At 42.2% G+C, this 20,348-nt stretch overlaps 1 protein-coding gene across 3 annotated transcripts in view; it reads right to left on the bottom strand.

Annotated features, from left to right (window-relative positions):
• LOC141087774 (uncharacterized) overlaps positions 1–20,348 on the bottom strand; it is a 124,085-nt gene that overhangs the window by 71,819 nt on the left and 31,918 nt on the right. Inside the window, exon 1 of one of the 3 annotated variants that reach the window (XM_073573603.1) lies at positions 16,529–16,822. The exons of 1 other annotated variant lie outside the window; for it this stretch is intronic. Coding sequence is in view for 1 of the 2 variants with exons in the window: in XM_073573593.1 (XP_073429694.1) it covers positions 10,271–10,301 (31 nt within the window). In the remaining variant the exon portion in view is untranslated. Of the gene's footprint in view, positions 1–10,270; positions 10,334–16,528; positions 16,823–20,348 lie in introns of those variants that run through there. One more of the 3 variants, XM_073573593.1, reaches the window with a different exon arrangement.

Genomic DNA, 20,348 nt, shown 5'->3' with positions numbered 1-20,348 from the left:
TTGTGGTGGTTTTTTCCCCCAGATCAATTCCCTGAACAAACTGTTAATTTTGTAGAAGTACCTTTGTGGTATCCACACTGGGGAGTTATGTAAAATATACAATAATTGTGGCATCCAAATCATCTTAAGTAAATTCGTTCGTCCTACCACTGACAGCGGTAATTTTACCTATATGTTTAACTTCGATTGAAACTTTTCTAGGACCAGAATAAGATTTAATTTTTCATACTCTCTCACCTTCCCTGTTACATTAATACCAAGATACCTGAACTCCGAGACCAGTCGCAGACCTGATGCTATATAAATGTGTTCATTATCTTTGTTCCCATCAACTGACAGCAGCGTCGACTTATTCCAGTTGATCGTCAGTCCCGAGTAGCTACCAAAATCACCAATAACGTCCATCGCCACCTTTAAGGACGACGAGGCCTCTGCCAGAAATAGTAATGTGTCGTCCGCGTACAAGGCTATTTTCTCCTCAGTCTGTCCCCTCCTGAACCCCTGTATGTCCGTGTGGGCTTTAATGAGTATGGCAAGAGGCTCTATGGCCAAAGCGAACAGCAGCGGGGACAGAGGGCACCCCTGCCTCGTGCCTCGATGTAACTCAAAGGGAGCTGACAAACCGCCATTCACTCTCATTCTAGCCGACGGCGTGTCATATAACATCTTAACCCATGAGATAAAGTTTATGCCCAGTCCAAATTTATTCATAACTTCCCACAAATACTCCCATTCTATTGAGTCGAAAGCCTTGGCCGCATCCAATGAACATATGACCCTATCGCCTGGATTATCCACTGGTAGCTGCAGATTAAGGAACAATCGTCTGATATTTGTCGCAGTAGACCTCGGAAGGCATAAATCCCGATTGGTCCCTGTGTATCACCTTTGTTATTACCTGCACTGCGGTTTTTAATTCTCATAGGGAATAATGGTACTGTACACCGCAGCAAAAACTACTGCGGATCCGCAGAGTGTGCACACACCCTTAGTGTTAGAATTGGGGGGGTTTTCAAAAGCAAAAAAATGACGATATGACGGCTAGTGTTGAGCGTAAGTGCTTGCTACTTGAGTTTTGCATCGGGTGCTCTGGTATACGCGCTTCGAGGATCCCTGCATTTTTTTGGGTGAGGTGTCTATCAGCTGTGAAACATGTGGGGTGAGACTCGAGCATGTCACTCGAGCACCTGTGATATTTGGCGCATACCCGAGCATACACGAGCACCCAGTGCAAACTGGAGCAGCGAGCACTTGCGCTCAATACTAATGACGTCATATTCAATATGACAACCTAATGTTATCAAATTATGTGTCATATCTCTGGATTCAAAATACTTGTGGGGGGTTTCCATTGATTAGGCACATCAGGGGAAGTTCAAACGCAACATGGCATCCGCTAATTATTCCAGCAAATGTTACACTTCAAGAAGTCATATGGCGCGCCTTCTTTTCAGAGCCCTGCCGTGTGCCCAAACAGTAGATTTCCCCCACAAATAAGGTATTGGCGTATTCAGGAGAAATTGCACAACAAATTTTGCTGTCCATTTTCTTCTGTTACCCTTGTGAAAATAAAAAAAAGTTTGGGTTTAAAGTAAATTTTTGGTGAAAAAAAATTATATGTTAATTTTTTCCTTCCACATTGCTTCAGCTCCTGTTAAAAACCTGAAAGGTTAATAAACTTCTTGAATGTGGTTTTGAGCACCTTAAAGGGTTGCAGGTTTTAGAATGGTGTCACTTTTGGGTATTTTCTGTCATATAGACAACTCAAAATCATTTTTAATGTCAGGTGATCCCCTAAAATAATGGTTTTGTAAATTTTGTTGGAAAAATGAGAAATTGCTGGTCATCTTTTAACCCTTATAACTTCCTAACATAAAAATATTATGTTTCCAAAATTGTGCTGATGTAAGGTACCCATGAGGGAAATGTTATTTATTAACTATTTTGTGTGACACATCTCTCTGATTAAAAGGCATAAGAATTCAAAAACTGAAAATACAATTTTCAAAATTTGCTCCAAATTTCTATTTTTTTTTCACAAATAAATTCACAATTCACATTGAAGAAATTTTACCACTATCATGAAGTACAATATGTCATGAAAAAACATTCTCAGAATCAGTGGGATACGTTGAAGCATTACAGAGTTGTAACCTCATAAAGGGACAGTGGTCACAATTGTAAAAATTTGGCTATGTCATTAAGGGGTTAAGGGCTTGCTGACAATTGTTCTTTATGATCCATTTGTTTTTTTTGTTTGTTTTTATCCAGAAATAGAATGGTATAGAATCCCACTTTTTCCTATTCTGTGGAAACTGGAATAAAAAAATCCCTACAATTTCCTTGTATCTGACCAAGTATCTTCGATAAGTGGGCAAGAGTTTTGCAACTGTAACAGTGAATGAGAGTTGTTAAAAAAGCTCATTTCATGATTATCTTGCAGTGTAAATCAGGCTGCCAAACACCAGATAAACAAGCAAATTGCTCATTCAGTACTGGAAATTATCTCTTGCAAAGCGTAAAAGACCACAGCTGCACTGCCGAGAAGTGATGGGTGAATGTGCTATCTGAGCACGCTCGTGCGCTAATAGAGTATCTTCGGCGTGCTCGAAGATATGGATGAACTCTTTATGCATCAAATGGCCAAGTTCTCCAAAAAATATGACATAGTTGTCGTGGGAGATTTCAACTATCCAGACATTTGTTGGGAATCTCTCTCAGGCAAAACTAACAGGTCAAGGAAATTCTTATCCTCTCTTGCTGACAACTTTATCTTCCAAAAGGTAGGGGAGAAAACAAGGGGAACTGCTACCTTGGATCTAATCCTTATAAACAGGGAGGAAATGGTTGAGGAGGTAAAAGTGGCTGGGACCCTAGGAGGTAGCGACCATGCTATTTTAGAATTTTGGATAACTAGAGGAGGAAGACCTGTGAAGACTCAGACGTCAAGGTTAGATTTCAGAAAGGCAGATTTTAAGTGATTCAGAAAGAGAATTGGAGGGATCCAATGGCTGGATATCCTTAAAGACAAAAATGTCCAGGAAGGATGGGAAATCTTGAAAAATGAAATTCTCAAAGCACAATTGTTAACAATTTCGAAAAGAGGGAAGAATAGGAAGCATTTAAGGAAACCAGGATGGATGAACACAGAACTTAAGCACATGCTAAAAAGGAAGAACAAAATGTTTATAAAATGGAAAGAGGGAGGCATATCTAAAGAAGAATATAATGCTGTCTGCAGAACCTGCAGGGCACAAATCAGATTAGCTAAAGCTGACAATGAATTGAGGCTTGCAAGAGATGTCAAAAGCAATAATAAAGGATTTTGGGGATATGTCAAAAGTAAAAGAAAAGTCAAAGATGCTATAGGATTTTTACAGGATGAAAATTATGAAATGGTAAGACAGGATGTTGAGAAGGTCGAACTTTTAAATTCCTATTTTGCATCTGTTTTCTCTCAGAAAGGAAATGTAACATCAACTGTTCTTCACTGTCCTATTAAGGGAATAGAAGAATCCAGGATATCTATAAACAGAAAGATAGTGAGGAAACACTTAGCTAACCTAAATGAATTTAAGTCTCCAGGTCCAGATGAATTACACCCCAGAGTACTGAAGGAGATAGCAGAAGAAATTTTCGAACCCCTCTCCATAATCTTTGAAAATTCTTGGAGAACAGGAGAAGTCCCAGAAGACTGGAGAAGAGCAAATGCTGTTCCTATCTTCAAAAAGGGGAAGAAGGTGGACCCAGGCAACTATAGGCCGGTGAGTCTGACTTCTATACCAGGAAAGATCTTTGAAAAAATAATTAAACAACATGTATGTCAGTACCTGGATAAGAATGAAGTGATTAAACAGAGTCAGCATGGGTTTGTAGCTAATAAAGGGGGTTTTACACATAGCGATATCGCTAGCAATATCGCTAAAACGTCACTGATTTTGTGACGTTATAGCGATATTGCTAGCGATATCGCTATGTGTGATACTTACCTCCGACCGGCTCCCCCGCTGACTGTCGCTGATCGCGCAAGATCGGGCGGCTCCATTTCTCGTCGGGCGCTTCCTGCTGGGGCTTCCTGCTGTGTGAGACGAGCGACGCTGGACGTGGGCGGGAGGACGTCAGGATCGCTGTGTGTGAAAGGTGAGTATCATCCGCTGCGTCGCTGCTGCATCGCTGTGAGATCTTCCTGTGTGGAAGCTCACTAGCGATCATTTAGCGATGCACCAGCGACCCTGACCGGGTCGGATCGCTGGTCGGATCGCTGGTGCATCGCTAAATGTAAAAGGGCCTTAAGTCATGTCAGACTAACTTAATTTCCTTCTATGATTCAATCACTGATTGGGTGGATCAAGGAAATGCTGTAGATATAGTATATCTTGACTTCAGCAAAGCATTTGACAAAGTATCTCATACAATCCTTATTGAAAAAATGACTAAGTATGGAATGGACAAGGCAACTCTTAGGTGGATTCATAACTGGCTTAGTGATCGGACCCAAAGAGTGGTCGTAAATGGCTGCACATCCAGTTGGAAGAATGTCTCAAGTGGGGTACCAAAGGGCTCTGTCCTGGGCCCTGTATTGTTCAACATCTTTATCAACGATTTAGATGATGGAATTGAGGGTAAACTGATTAAATTTGCTGATGACACAAAGCTAGGAGGGATAGCTAATACTAGAGAAGAGAGAGATAGGATTCAAAAAGATATAAATAAACTGGAGAAGTGGGCAGCAACTAAAAGAATGGTTTTTAACAGGGAAAAATGCAAAGTACTACATCTGGGCAATAAAAATGAAAAAAGCATATACAGAATGGGAGGAATAGGGCTAAGCAACAGCACATGTGAAAAAGACTTGGGTATACTAATAGATCACAGACTGAATATGAGTCAACAGTGTGATGCAGCAGCAAAAAAGGCAAATGCAATTCTAGGATGTATTAACAGAAGCATACAGTCTAGATCACGTGAAGTCATTATTTCCCTCTACTCCTCTTTGGTCAGACCTCATCTGGAATATTGTGTCCAGTTTTGGGCACCACATTTTAAAAAAGACATCAACAAACTGGAGCAAGTTCAGAAAAGAGCGACCAGAATGGTGACCGGTCTGCAAACCCTGTCTTATGAGGAAAAGTTGCAGGATTTGGGAATGTTTAGTTTGCAAAAGAGAAGACTGAGAGGAGACTTAATAGCTGTCTACAAATATCTCAAGGGCTGTCACACACATTGTAGAAGGATCAACTTTATTCTCATTTGCACAAGGAAAGACTAGAAGCAATGGGATGAAGCTGAATGGGAGGAGACACAGATTAGATATTAGAAAAAACTTTTTGACAGAGTGATCAATGAGTGGAACAGACTGCCACGAGAAGTGGTGAGTTCTCCTTCAATGGAAGTCATTAAACAGAGGCTGGACAGACATCTGACTGGGATGATTTAGCGAATCCTGCTTTGAGCAGGGGGTTGGACCAGATGGCCCAGGAGGTCCCTTCCAACTCTACGATTCTATGATTACTACGTTCCAAGTCGCTGCGGCTGCATGTCTTGTGGTTGATCAACAGCAATGTATGTTTGTCTCTGAAACGCTGTGGTGCCGGGGCCCGAGCCACATGCGTGTACAGGTAGAGGCTTGTCAGTCACTGTCAGCTGGCAGGAAGACGCTTCCAGAGACCCACCTGTACGACTAGTAAATGGCGCAGATAGGTTCCTGTGGCTATTAAAAGTAGGTTTTTCTCTGAAATGCCGCATACATGGCTGAGATCATACAGCCAGTGTCTGATACAAGCTGCCCATGGTTTGTGCAGAGCATATCACCTGACGGGTTTTCTTTAAGCCATAAAGCCCGCTTATGGTAGGGCAATAGTATAGAGCAAATTAAATTATCTGCATGAGTGCTACTGGACTTAACCGGTGGAACCACGTGTTTTTCATCCCCCCAGGCAAGTCTAATGGATCTGTCTTTAGGTACTGGGGTGTTTCAGCATATAGCACATTATTCCTAGTGCCCACGTGGACAGAAAATCACTGAGACTAGGAAGTGGATTTCCATTTCATTTTCCAGGTGTCCTTTCCCTTAGAGAGTGAACATCCCTCTCTTGGTTGGTGGCATGCGGTTGTGATTCAATAACATCTTCGCACAGTGGGCACAAAAAGAAAATAAATGAAAAAACAAAAAACAGTATTTGCCCTACATGGCTCAGGGGTACTTCACACATAGCGAGATCGTTAGCGAGATTGCTGAAACGTCACAGGTTTTGTGATGCAACAGCGACCTCGCCAGCGATCTCGCTACGTGTGACACATAGCAGTGACCGGCCCACCGCTGCAATATCACTGATCGTGCTCGAATATTCAAGGCCATTTTTTGATCGTTGGTGTCCCACTGGCCAGCATGCATCGCTGTGTTTAACACCATAACGACGAGCGACCTCGAAGGCGACTTAGAACTCAGGGACGCAGGCGTGATTTTGCTTTGTCTTTTCAACGCCCCCTCAGCTCCGAATGGTGGTCTCAAATTAGGATCTTTGTAGCATTTCTTTTTAAAGGCCAGCTATTAATTATATGCAATCATAACATTTAACATGTACAGTTATAAAAAATGTGTGTCCCCGTGTCAGTGACTGTGGATCCACGAATAAATAGCGCACTAGCGACTCAGACAGGAACGCTGAAGCAAACTGCGTAGTGATAGCACAGTAGTGGCCACCAATCGGAGCAGAAGGGTGTGGAAAAGGCAACGCTGAAGCACGCCTATCGAGGTCTGAGTCGTCAGAATAGCTGCTGTGTGACAAGGTCCCAACCACCGCCGAGGTCGTTAAACGGATCGCTGGATCGTTGCTGCGTCGTTGAGTAACATACATAGTAACATAGTTTTGAAGGCTGAAGGAAGACCTTATGTCCATCTAGTTCAGCCTATTTTTAGTGCAGCTGTTCTGCATTGTTGATCCTGGGGAAGGCAAAAAACCCACAGAATAGAAGCCAATTTTCTCCATAGGGAAAAAAATTCCTTCCCCTAAGCTGGGTCAACCATCTACCTATAATATTCTGTTATTCGTAACCTTCTATACTGTTACTCACAAGAAAAGCATCCATTCCTTTCTTAAATTCATTCAGTGAGTTGGCCATCACCACTTCCTCAGGAAGAGAATTCCAGAGCCTCACTGCTCTTACCGTGAAGAACCCTCTTCTATGCTGGTGCAGAAATTGTCTTTCCTCCAAACGAAGAGAATGCCCCCTTGTTCTTGTCACAGTCCTTGGTACAAACAGTTCATTGGAGAGATCTCTGTATTGCCCTCTGATATACTTGTACATATATATTAGGTCTCCCCTAAGTCTTCTCTTTTCTAGAGTAAATAGACCTAATTTTGATAACCTTTCTGGGTATTGTAGTGAACCAACTCCACTTATCATTTTAGTAGCCCGCCTTTGAACCCTTTCAAGTTCAGTAATGTCTTTCTTGAGCACCGGCGTCCAAAATTGCACACAATACTCCAAGTGTGGTCTGACGAGTGATTTGTACAGAGGGAGAATTATGTTTTCATCTCGTGTCCCCAGAGTAGATCTGCCTGTTTGACAGCTTACTATCGACCATGTAGCGACGTACCAGCGATCCTTACCAGGTCGTATCGTTGTCGGGATCGCTGGAGCGTCGCTATATGTAACAGTAACATGGATGGGATCGCTGGGACATCGTTAGACAGCCCCAGCGATCAGGACCAGCGACGTTGGTTTCTAATGTAAACATCAGGTATCCAGGAGCCACAGCTCCTGGATACCCGCTGTTTACCTTGGAAACTGGCGTACACGCTCGTTTCCAAGGTAAACATCGGTATCTAAGAGCCGCGCGACTCCTGGATACCCGCTGTTTACCTTGGAAACCAGCGTGTATGCCGGTTTCCAAGGTAAACAGCGGGTATCCAGGAGCCGCGGCTCCTGGATACCCGACGTTTACATTAGAAACCAGCGTCGCTGATCGCTGGTCTGTCGCTGCCACACGCAGCGATGCGTGCTGGGCAGCGGGAGACCAGCGATCGAAAAACGGCCCAGGCCTCTCGGGAACGATCAGTGATAACCGGCAGGGGGCCGGTCCGCTGATCCCCGTCACACACAGCAATCTCGCTAGCGAGATCGCTGTGTGTGACGGGACCCTAAGGGTACCGTTACACATAGCGATGCACCAGCGATCCCGACAACGATATGGATTGCTGGTGCATCGCTAAGTGGTTGCTAGTGAGCTGCCACACAGGCAGATCTCACCAGCGACATCGCAGGGGTCGGCGGTCGCTACTTACCTGTCAGACGCGGCGATCCTGACGTCCTCCCGCCCGCGTCCATGCCTCGCTCGTCGGCGCCACAGGAAGCGCAGCAGGAAGTGGCCGACGAGAAATGATCCAGGACGTTCTCGTGCGACCAGCGATGAGCAGCGGGGGAGTCGGTCGGAGGTAAGTATCACATGTAGCGATATCGCTAGCAATAACGCTGCTACGTCACAAAATCGGTGACTTTACAGCGATATTGCTAGCGATATCGCAGTGTGTAACGGGAGCTTAAATCATATTTTACAATGACAAAGGAGCAACCTCAGCAAAGCCTACTCTGACTAATCAATGATAGAAAGAGGAGTCTTGTGTTCCTAAAAACCTGCTCTTGCTTCAGAACTACTTCCATTAATTGTCTTGTAAATTGCATTGTGATTGTAAACCAGTGGGTATAGTATTTATTAGTCGTTTTGTTTGACTTTTTGCTTAAACTGATAAACCCTTGGCTCCTGGTGTGCATTAATTAGATTGCTATGGCTAATCAAAACAAAGCTATCTAGTCCTGGACACTGACTGGTCATATCAACAGAAATCCAATTGTAATGTTACAATATACACCTCTGAGCTCCAGCTTTATCATGGTGATTGTGTACCATTAGAGAATGCTGCACTGTTGGAAAGGGTGCAGTTTTTCTGGAAAACTGCTACCATCCTAGCAGATATATTGTGTGTAAATGGGCAGCGAAGATGACTGCCCAGATCATAGACAAACAACAGTATGCAATCTTACATGCAACTTTTTTTTAAGTTTATATATTATTAATTATTATAGCTCCATTTATTCCATGGTGCTCTACATAATGAGAAGGAGTATACATAATATATATCATTGTATCAGCTTTAATAAAAATTATATATTAAATGTTTATATATATTATTTTTTATTAAAGCTGATTTTAAACTGCTGTGCAAAATAAAAATAAGGCTCTTGAAAGCTCTTGAGGCTTATGCAATGTGGGTAGCACAAGCAGATATAGATCATATATGCATGAATTTTCTTTTAGGACTTCGATTGATTTTTTTTTAAATTTCTTTAAGAATACCTTGTGTATGTCTTATTTTAAACAGCTTAGGAGAACAATTGGATTTTTTACATTACTTCGTGGCAGTCTGTGTCTGAGCTGGCTTTGTAGTTGATTACTGTATGTCTATACAGTTGCATAGACCTCTATTGAAAAAGACGTTAAAGAGAAAAAATTATAGTTATGGCTACTTATTCATCAAAGGCATCCACAATTTGTCCAACTCCTTTTGTAGATCTAACACAAAGGATTGATTTACCGTAAATCCTATCTACTGACACAATAATAGTTTTGTAAGACCACCATATAAGTGCAAAAATGCTGCAAAAACAATCTGAAACGTCAAAACCTCACCAAATACTCATCGAGGGAACATAACCTTAGGGTACGCGTAAATTACATCTTTAAGACGTCAGTGCACTCATGAAGTTTTTGTTGGAAAAGCCACTTTAGGAAAAATATGGCGATCTTGATCCTGAAACAGAATAGCCGTCACTTTTGCAGCGGTTCTTCCGACTTTTTTTCTTTGTTATCTCGATAACTAAAATGACCGTATTTTAACCACTTCACGGTTTCCAAACCCTGAAGCAGTTAAAAAAAGAACTTGAAAAACACTGAACATGTACACAGTCACGTCATTTTTACATTGCCATGTATTATGTTATTTTTTGTGGCGGTTTGGTGACGCTTTTTTCAGGCGGATTTCAAGCAGAATCTGTAGGAGAAACACGGTCTATGCACACAGCCTTACATAGATCAGCGTTTCCCAGCTTTCAAAGTTACAATTGATTTGGAGTAGTAATTTTGCAATAGAGGACCCCGGACACTGTTGGCTGTTCAATGGTGGCCAGCTTAAGATACGAGCACAAAATATTATATGGTGCTTCAAATAATGTCTAAAATACAAATGGAAATGCAGGTCTAATTCCTTACCTGAAAATAAAGTGATGAAGCAGTTTAGCATCCAGCAGACAAAAAGAGTGTCCACCTCCTGGCTCTCACAGTCTCCCAGGCAAATAAAGCTGAGAGTAATTGTTAACAGCTCCTACAGATAACCTGCAAGACCAGGTTAATTTCCATGTAAATACATGGCATGTGAGGTCTGCCCCCATACTGCACACTCCAGGGTCACAGCACCGGTGGCACATCAAGTCACAAATCTACCCCCACATTCACTAGTGGAGCACACAGACCTAAGAGGGTCCCTGTGCAAGAACATTATATGAGCCCCTCTTTGGGTCTGTGGCAGGATCTGTTGCTGATTTAAAGGTAGAAGTGGGACCCTGTTATCTCATGGGCCCCTGTGTGGCTGCACATATTGCACCAATTATATGTCCACCCGACACCCACTCTACTGCACACAGCAGGGTCAGAGCACTGATGGGACATCAAGTCACAAATCTGCCTCCACATCCACTCTACTGCACACTGATTCAAGATTCAAAGAAGCTTTATTGGCAGGACTAAATACACATTAGTTTTGCCAAAGCAAGTGTACAAAAGGGAATGGGGATAGGGACTGTAGGGATGTTGGGTAGGGGCTGTAGGAAAGGTGGATGGGGCAGATCCTGGATGAGGGCTGTAGGAACATTGGATGGGGGCAGATCCAGGGTGGGGCTATAGAAGTCCATGGCATAAGGAAGGTGGATGGGGGGCATGGGGCAGATCCAGGGTGGGGGCTATAGAAGTCCATAGCATATCATAGTTCTCTTTCTCGCAGTCTATGACATTCACTCACATATTGTGCTGCTATCTCCGCTGCGATCTCTTCTTCCCCCAGCAGGATATATGTTTTCTCTTCCTCCTTCATGGTGATGAAATCCGAGAAGAGATGTGAGAGTCTCCTGAAGTGAGTGCCCCTCACTGCTGAGTATTTGGCAGCAGGAAGTGGGTTTCGTCCTCCAGGGCCTCCTGGTCACAGTGTTGGCACAGTCTTTCCTCCCTGGGCTTGTAGCTCTGCCTGTGTCGGCCGGATTCGATGGCCAGACTGTGGGCACTGAGTCTATACCGGCTCAGGATCTTGCGGTCTCTGGGGTCCGGGAGTTTCTCCAGGTATGGGGCCAGTCTGCAGTCTCTCTGTAGACTCTGGTACATGGTCAGTTTCTGTAAGCTGATGATGTCGTTCTTCCAGTCACTGACATACCTCTGCTGGCCTTCGTCTACCATCTTCCTGATTCCGGCTTTTGTCAGAATGGTGAGAGCAGTGGTGGGGCATCAAGTCACAAATCTGCCCCCACACCCACTCTACTGTACACTGAGGGGTCACAGCACTGGTGGACATCAAGTTATAAATCTGCCTCCACAGCCACTCTACTGCACACTTGAAAGGGTCACAGCACTGGTGGGACACTGCCCTAACACCCACTCTACTGCACACAGAGGGGTCACAGCACTGGTGGGATATCAAGTCATAAATCTGCCCCCACACCCACTCTACTGTACACTGGCGGGACATTTAGTCACAAATCAATAAAAAAAAGTCTGGATTTTTAATAGTAGTAAAAAACTTTCTCATCTACTAAAATAAATGATAAAGCTTAAAACATCAATGTGGCATTTTTTATTGAAAGAGATGAATGATGTAATAGATTGTAAGCTTGAAGCCGGGCCTCACTCCTTCTGTAACTGTTGAAATGTGTTACATTGTAATGTTTGTGTCTGTACATGTTTCTATTTAATTGTAAAGTGCTGAGGAATATTTTGGCGCTATATAAATACAAATTATTATTATTACTATTATTAATGCGATTGGGATGATAATTTATTTCACCTTGAACGGGAAAAGCTATTCTCAATACACTTCATCAATGATTCACAAAGAAACATTTCTAATCATATTAAAATGGAACAAATTCATTAAAACTATTAATATGTACTAACAAGTCTAAGGGTGTGTGCACACACTGTGGATTCTGCTGCGGATCCGCAGCGGATTTGGTCCTGCGGATCCGCAGCAGTTTCTGCTGCATTGTACGGTACCATTATAATCAATGGAAAATGAAATCCGCAGTGCAGACAGTGCGGAATTTTCTGCGCGGATTTGCTGTGGCTTCAAATCCGCAGCATGTCAATTCTTTGTGTGGATTCTGCTGCGGTTTGGCACCTGCTCCATGGCAGGTGTCAAACCGCAGGGGAAACCCGCAGGCTAAACCGCAGAAAATCTGCAGATAAACCGCAGGCCAAAAGACCTGCGGATTTAGACAAATCCGTGCGGAAAATTCCGCAGCAGAATCCGCAGCGTGTGCACACACCCTAAGGGCTCATTCAGACGTCTGTTTCACGTACGAGTACATACCCATAGTAGGCTATGTGGCTGTTCACATGTCTCAGCGGTTTCGCGCATCAAGTCGTTGGAGAAATAATGAGATTTGTCCATCTTTTATCCTAGTTACGGATCAGAGTCTCCAATGCACGTTTGAGTCTGTGAAAAACTTGGACAGCACTCAGACTTAGGGTACGTACCCATAAGTGTGGAAAAAAACATTCCAATGTCAGGACCGAAAAAATGGACAAGTGTCATGTGAGTGTCATGCTTAGTGCTGTGCGATTTTTAAACGGAACATCCGTATGACTTGCATATGCAAACCGTATGTAATGCGATTTTAACATGAGCTTTTACATACAGCAGTTCTCTGTCCTTTACAAATCGTTTTAAAATGAAATATTCTTCAAAACACACACATATATAATATATATACTGTATATATATATACTGTATATAATGATAGATTAAAAGCCATCAAATCATCTGCCGCATACAGTATAATCACAGAGTGACAGGTTATAATAGGATAGAATATTTACACATAGATGTGTGTGTATATATATATGTCAGTGACACACACATATACAGTATGTATTTATATTGCATAGAGAGATGGATAGAAGAAAGGCCGGTAATTCATCTGCCAAGTTCTGTAAAATCACAGCAGGAGCCGACAGGATAGAAGAGATGGATTACATACAGTAAAAACAAATAAAATGGGTAGAAATATAGATGTCAGTGACAAATACAATTAATACAGTGTGTGTGCACCTTACTGGACATGTATTTAATTAACAGAAGAATTTTTGGAGGAAAAAATGGCGTGGGCTCCCGTGCAATTTTTGCAACTAGCAGAGGGAAAGCCAATGACTGGGGGCAGATGTTTATAGCCTGGGAAGGGGGTAATACCCATGGAGCTTCCCAGGCTATTAATATCAGCTCACAGCTGTCTGCATAACCTTTGCTGGTTATTAATTATAGGGGGACCCCACGTCATTTTTTAGCCAGTAAAGGCTAAGTATACAGCTGTGAGCTGATATTAATACCCTGGGAAGTTCCATGGGTATTAACCCCTTCCCAGGCTATAAATATCTACGCACAGTCGTCGTCTTTCCCTCTGCTGGTTACGAAAATTGCGTGGGAGCCCACGCCATTTTTTTTCCAAAAAATAATCTTTTATTAATTAAATACATGTCCAGTAATTTGCACACACACTGCACTAATTGTATTTGTCACTGACATCTATATATCTACCCATTCTTTTTGTATTTACTGTATGTAATTCATCTCTTCTATCCTGACGGCTCCTGCTGTGATTTTTACACTACTGCGGCTGCTGAATTATCGGCTTTTCTTCTATGTAATATACTGTAAATCATTATATATCACTGACATATATATTCTATCTATTGTAGTCTAACCTGTCAATGTGATTTTCCTGTATGCAGCACATGAATTGCTGGCTTTTCAAAGGACACCGGAGTGTACAAATTGGACAGCACTCGCATGGTGCGAGAGTGCTGTGCGATTTTATTTCTCGCACGCATTGACTTGCATAGGCGAGTCTTATCCGAGATACTCAGCATGCTGCAATTTTTTTTCTCAGTCCGATTTCAGCTGAGAAAAAAAAAAAAAATCGCAGATGAGATGTCACCCATTTAATAACATTGGTCAGAGTGCAATCCGATTTTTTTTATCGGATTGCACTCGTCCGTTTTTCTCGCAAATGAGTATGAGCCCCTTACATACATAGTTGCGTTGTACCAATTTTCATGTTTGTTTGATAGGAACTCTGATGAAAATAAATTTGTTTTTAGTGCATAAGAAAATCACTTCTGAATGAAACCTAAAAGGTGATAGGAAACTCAACAAATATTAAAATTGGGCTCTCTTTTGGTAGTGTTTTTTTATATCGGCACACACTAAAACACAATGAAGAGGAGTAATTGCTTGCTATTCGTTTAAAGCTAATCTCTAAATGAACCTTTTGTTCATCCCCCCCCATGTTTTCTAGTATTCAGGCATCATATTGCAGTTGTAAAAGCAGCCTTCATAGTATGTATCCCCTTTGTAAAGATGTAAAGAATATTTTCTTAGATTGTTTGTGGATGAATAAGTCAAAAAGTCATGTTCATCACCACAATTTGTTCTTGGCTTATCACCATAAACCACAATATAAAAATACATAGGGCAGCGTTTCCCTAGGGGCTCGCTATCACGAGCGTATAACCTGGATAAAAGCTATTCGATGTTCTAATGGATGGCATTCGGCCCATTCTTATACTGCGGGTAAGTACTGATCAGTGCTTTTTTCTCATGCCGATTCAACATGTGAAACAAAATTGAAGCGTGCTATGAGTTGCTCCGCAAATTGGATAGCGCACATCCACTTAAGTCTATATTGGTGCATGTAAAACATTGGACTGCACTCGGATGTCATCCGAGTGCAGTCCAATTTACGCGGACATAGACAATGGAAAAAATGGAGAAATTACATTCTCCATCTTCTCCTCACATGTGCTACTATTCTCTCATGTGAATCAGATCACAGTAAACTGACACTGATCAAACCCGGATCAGAGTTTGAGCCAAATGTCATTACCACAATTATTCTGTTTCTCTCAGAAGACTCATCGCTCATGTCAACCCTAACAGCGTTCCCAATATTTTGTACAGAAGAAAACAATACATTTGCCACAAAAAATGTTGCATCGTATGTCGTAGCAGATGGGGATCGTGAAGATGTAAAGCGCTGTGGAATTAATGGCGCCATATACGCGAGTACAGTAAATAAAATTAACACATATGTGAATGAGGCCTTACACACACTAATGTGGACATTAATTCGAACCGGAAAATCGAATGCTGAAATTAAATTGGCCCAGTGCACTGGTACAATGGCTATAATGTGTCCTTGTGCAATCAGGCAGTCCATGGTATACACATACGAATAATAGACTTGTCTGAATGAGCCTTATGTGCACACGTTGCGGATTCTGCTGCAGATTTTTCAGCGCGGATTTGGCTGAATCCGCAGGTAAAATGACCTGTGTTTTACCTGTGGATTTAGTGCAGATCTCCTACGGGTTTTCTGCAGATTTTGTACGGATTTCCTCTGCGTTTTTACACCTGTGGATTTCTATAATGGAGCAGATGTCAAAACGCTGCGGATCCGCACAAAGAATTGACATGCTGTGGATTCAAATCCGCAGCAAATCTGCGCTGAAAAATCCGCAGCATATGCACAGTGTTTTTTGTTTGCATTGATTAGCATGGTACTGGACCGCAGCAGAATCCGCAACGTGTGTGTAGGGGGGAGAGTTTCCACTGTGTTACCGGGCTGGAACCAAGGAGACTGTCACCAAGGTTCCTAGGGGAACTGTTTCCGGGGGGACAAAATTAGAGGACGGACCAGGGACAGTTCTAGGAGTGGGGGGGTGGAGCAGGTATAAAAGGAACTCAGAACGCCAGCAAGGGGCACTCGACAGAGCAGGAAGTCTAGGTGGCGGCAGAAGGAGTGAGCATCAACCAGAGAGATTGGAGGGGGACTCACCATGATCAGGGAGCAGAGGGACGACGACCGCGCTCCTGCTCCTGGCACTTATACCCGCGGTTGTGGCCTCCACTGCCCGTCTCCAGTCCGCGGCTGCGGCTTGCCCGTTGCCACCCGCGGCCGCCGCTGCCCGACTCCAGGCTGCGGCCTATACGTCCAGGCCCCCAGCCACCGCCATCCTGCCACCGCCAGGAGGCCCAACGCTGAGGAACTCTTCAGCCCAGCGGCTGAGACGCCGAATAGACATCTACAACCACTCTGCTGGACGTCAGAGAAGGATAAGTGACACGTCGTAGTTGATTAATCATAGTTCTTGGACCATACCATGGCCTTAGAGTTACTGGTTCTGACCGGGTAGTTAATATCGTGTTACCTGTGTATTATTGTTTGGATCCCTGCGAGGATAACTGCTGTCAGCTTGCTAGTTACTCAAATAGCCCCTATATAAAAGTTGCATTTAAGCTCACTCCGGCTCCCGTCTTGTCACTGCATCCTGCGAATACTACATGTGAACACACCCTTAAGGCTGATTTTACAAATCCATGAAACAGTTTGTGTCCATTGAGTCTCCTGATATGGGCTAATATAATCCTGAGAAAGTTACTTCAGGTGAGTAGACCAAGCGGTCAGGCCAGGTATCTCCGTCCACGCACGGTCTCTGCTTCTCAGACTCACCTGCAGTCAGAGACCCTGAAATTTCAGCTTACACTACTACACTAGCACAAATAAATTCAGGAATATTTGTAAGAAATGTGAAGCTTAACCAATGGACTGTCTTTTATGTTACTTGCAATATGGCTCCAAAAAATGTTTTAAATATATCAAGTAGATTACTACTTCATACCACATTCTAATGAGATTACATCACTGTTGCTGAGATATAAAGCATAACTTCAGTTACTAATTATAGTCTTTCCTATCAGTACCTGAGCAATCAAAAACAGATATCTGCCACCTTTACATGGTGTAATACCTTCTCCTGTGCCCATTGTGATCTTTGGACTTTGCTTTTAACACCTTGATTCCTCAGGTTGGAATAACTTCCAACAGGAAAACCTGGACAGACCTTGTTCCTTCCTGATACAGAAATAAATTAATAATTGCATTCCTACATGCCACATATTTAATTTATATTATCAAGACATCTATCTCTCTTGGCAAGGTTCCTTCTTGTAAAGCTCCCCATACACACTAGGTAGCTATTGGCCAATTGATTGTTCAGCTGAGTTATCATTCACAAATTCCCCCAAACATAGGCAGATTCGGATCTGCCAAGCACCCTTGTGTTCTCTGAGAACTTGCTGCCAGACTTCTCTGTGCCTTATTCCCCTGTTGGAAATCAGACATGTTGGATTCTCAACCCCTTTATGACAAAAGCAGTTTTTGTGTTTGTTTTTCGCTCCCCTTTTTCCCGGAGCCTTAACTTTTTATATTTCTGTCAATATGGCCATGAGAGGACATGTTTTTTGCGGGACGAGTAGTACTTTTGAATGTCACTATTGATTTTACCATATCGTGTACTCAAAAATAGGGAAAAAAAAAATTCCAAGTGCTGTGAAATTGCAAAAAAGTGCAATCCCACACTTGTTTTTTTGTTTGGCTTTTTCCTAGGTACACTAAATGCTAAATCTGACCTGCCATTATGATTCTCCAGGTCATTACGAGTTCATCGACACCAAACATGTCTAGGTTCTTTTTTATTTAAGTGGTGAAAAAAAATCCAAAGTTTGTTTAAAAAAAAAAAAATTTTCCAAGACCCGTAGAGTCTCCATTTTTTTGTGATCTTGGTTGGGTGAGGGCTTATTTTTTGTGTGCCAAGGTGAAGTTTTTATTGATACTATTGTGGTGCAGATATAATCTTTTGATTGCCTGTTATTGCATTTAAATGCAATGTCGCGGCGACCAAAAAAAAAAAAATTACTCGCATTTTTACTTTTTTCTCGCTACGCCGTTTAGCGATCATGTCAATACTTTTTTTTTTTTTTTTTATAGATCAGGTGAACGTGGCGATACCAAATGTGTTTTTTTTTTTTTTTTTTTTTTATTTTGAATGGGGCAAAAGTGGGTGATTTAACCCCTTAGCGACAGAGCCAGTTTGCAGCTTAATGACCAGGCCAATTTTTACAATTCTGACCACTGTCCCTTTATGAGGTTATAACTTTGGAACGCTTTAATGGATCCTGCTGATTCTGAGTTTGTTTTTTCGTGACATATTGTACTTCATGTTAGTGGTAAAATTTCTTCGATAAGTCTTGTTTATTTATGAAAAAAACAGAAATATGGCAAAAAATTTTAAAATTTTGCTATTTTAAAACTTTAAATTTTTATGCCCTTAAATCAGAGAGATGTGTCACATAAATTTCTTAATAAATAACATTTCCCACATGTCTACTTTACATCAGCACAATTTTGGATGCAAAATTTTTTTTTGTTAGGAAGTTCTAAGGGTTAAAAGTTGACCAGCGATTTCTCATTTTTACAACAAAATTTACAAAGCCATTTTTTTTAGGGACCACATCATATTTAAAGTCATTTTGAGGGGTGTACATGACAGAAAATACCCAAAAGTGGCACCATTCTAAAAACTAGACCCCTCAAGGTGCTCAAAACCACATTCAAGAAGTTTATTAACCCTTTAAGTGCTTCACAGGAACGAAAGCAATGTGGATGGAAAAAATTAACATTTAACTTTTTTTTGGAAAAAAATTACTTCAGAACCAATTTTTTTTATTTTCACAAGTGTTAAAAGAGAAAATCAACCACAAAATTTGTTGTACAATTTCTCCTGAATACGCCGATACCCCATATGTGGGGGTAAACCCCTTTTTCAGCACACGGCAGAGCTCGCAAGGGATGGAGCACCGTTTGATTTTTTTCAACGCAGAATTGGCTGGAATTAAGATCGGATGCCATGTTGCGTTCGGAGAGCCCTTAATGTGCCTAAACAGTGGAAAACTCCAAGTGACCCCATTTTGGAAACTAGACCCATTAAGGAACTTATCTAGATGTGTGGTGAGCACTTTCAACCTTCAAGTGCTTCACAGAAGTTTATAACGTAGAGCCGTGAAAATAAGAAATCCATTTTTTTTTTCCACAAAAATGATCTTTTCACCCCCAAATTTTTATTTTTACAAGGGTAACAGGAGAAATCATACCCCCACAGTTATTATGCGATTTGTCCTGAGTACGCTGATACCCCATATGTGGGGAGGAACCACTGTTTGGGTGCATGGGAGAGCTTGGAAGGGAAGGAGTGCCATTTTGGAATGCAGACTTTGATGGAATGGTCTGCGGGCATCATGTTGCGTTTGCAGAGCCCCTGATGGGCCTAAACAGTGGAAACTCCCAACAAGTGACTCCATTTTGGAAACTAGACCCATGAAGGAACTTATCTAGATGTGTGGTGAGCACTTTGAACCTTCAAGTGCTTCACAGAAGTTTATAAACGCAGAGCCGTGAAAATAAGAAATCCATTTTTTTACACAAAAATGATCTTTTCGCGCCCAAATTTTTATTTTTACAAGGGTAACAGGAGAAATCATACCCCCACAGTTATTATGCAATTTGTCCTGAGTACACTGATACCCCATATGTGGGGGGGAACCACTGTTTGGGCGCATGGGAGAGCTCGGAAGGGAAGGAGTGCCATTTTGGAATGCAGACTTTGATGGAATGGTCTGCGGGCATCATGTTGCATTTGCAGAGCCCCTGATGGGCCTAAACAGTGGAAACCCCCCACAAGTGACCCCATTTTGGAAATTAGACCCCCTAAGGAACTTGTCTAGATGTGTGGTGAGCACTTTGAACCCCCAAGCGCGTCACAGAAGTTTATAAACGCAGAGCCGTGAAAATAGTCTTTTTTATTTCCACAAAAGTGATTTTTTTAGACCCCAATTTTTAGACCCCCAAAGTTGGTAAATAGTGGAAACCCCTCAATTCTTGCTCCAACCCTAACCCCAACACACCCCTAGCCTAACCCTAGCCTAACCCTTATGGAAAACTGAAAAAAATAATATTTTTTTTATTTCATTATGTGTGCCAGAATAAGGGGGTGATAAAAGGGGGGGGGGTTATGTACTATTTTTATTATTTTGATCACTATGATCGTTTATCATAGTGATCGAAATAATGAATGGAATCTGCCAGCCGGAGCCAGCAGATTCCCGGCGGGCGCACTGCGCATGCGCCCGCCA

This window comes from Dendrobates tinctorius, unplaced genomic scaffold, assembly GCF_039654945.1.
Source record: "Dendrobates tinctorius isolate UK_male_01 unplaced genomic scaffold, ASM3965494v1 ptg000007l, whole genome shotgun sequence".
NCBI classification, from domain to species: Eukaryota; Metazoa; Chordata; class Amphibia; order Anura; family Dendrobatidae; genus Dendrobates; species Dendrobates tinctorius.
This window is presented reverse-complemented; position numbering and strand designations above follow the sequence as displayed.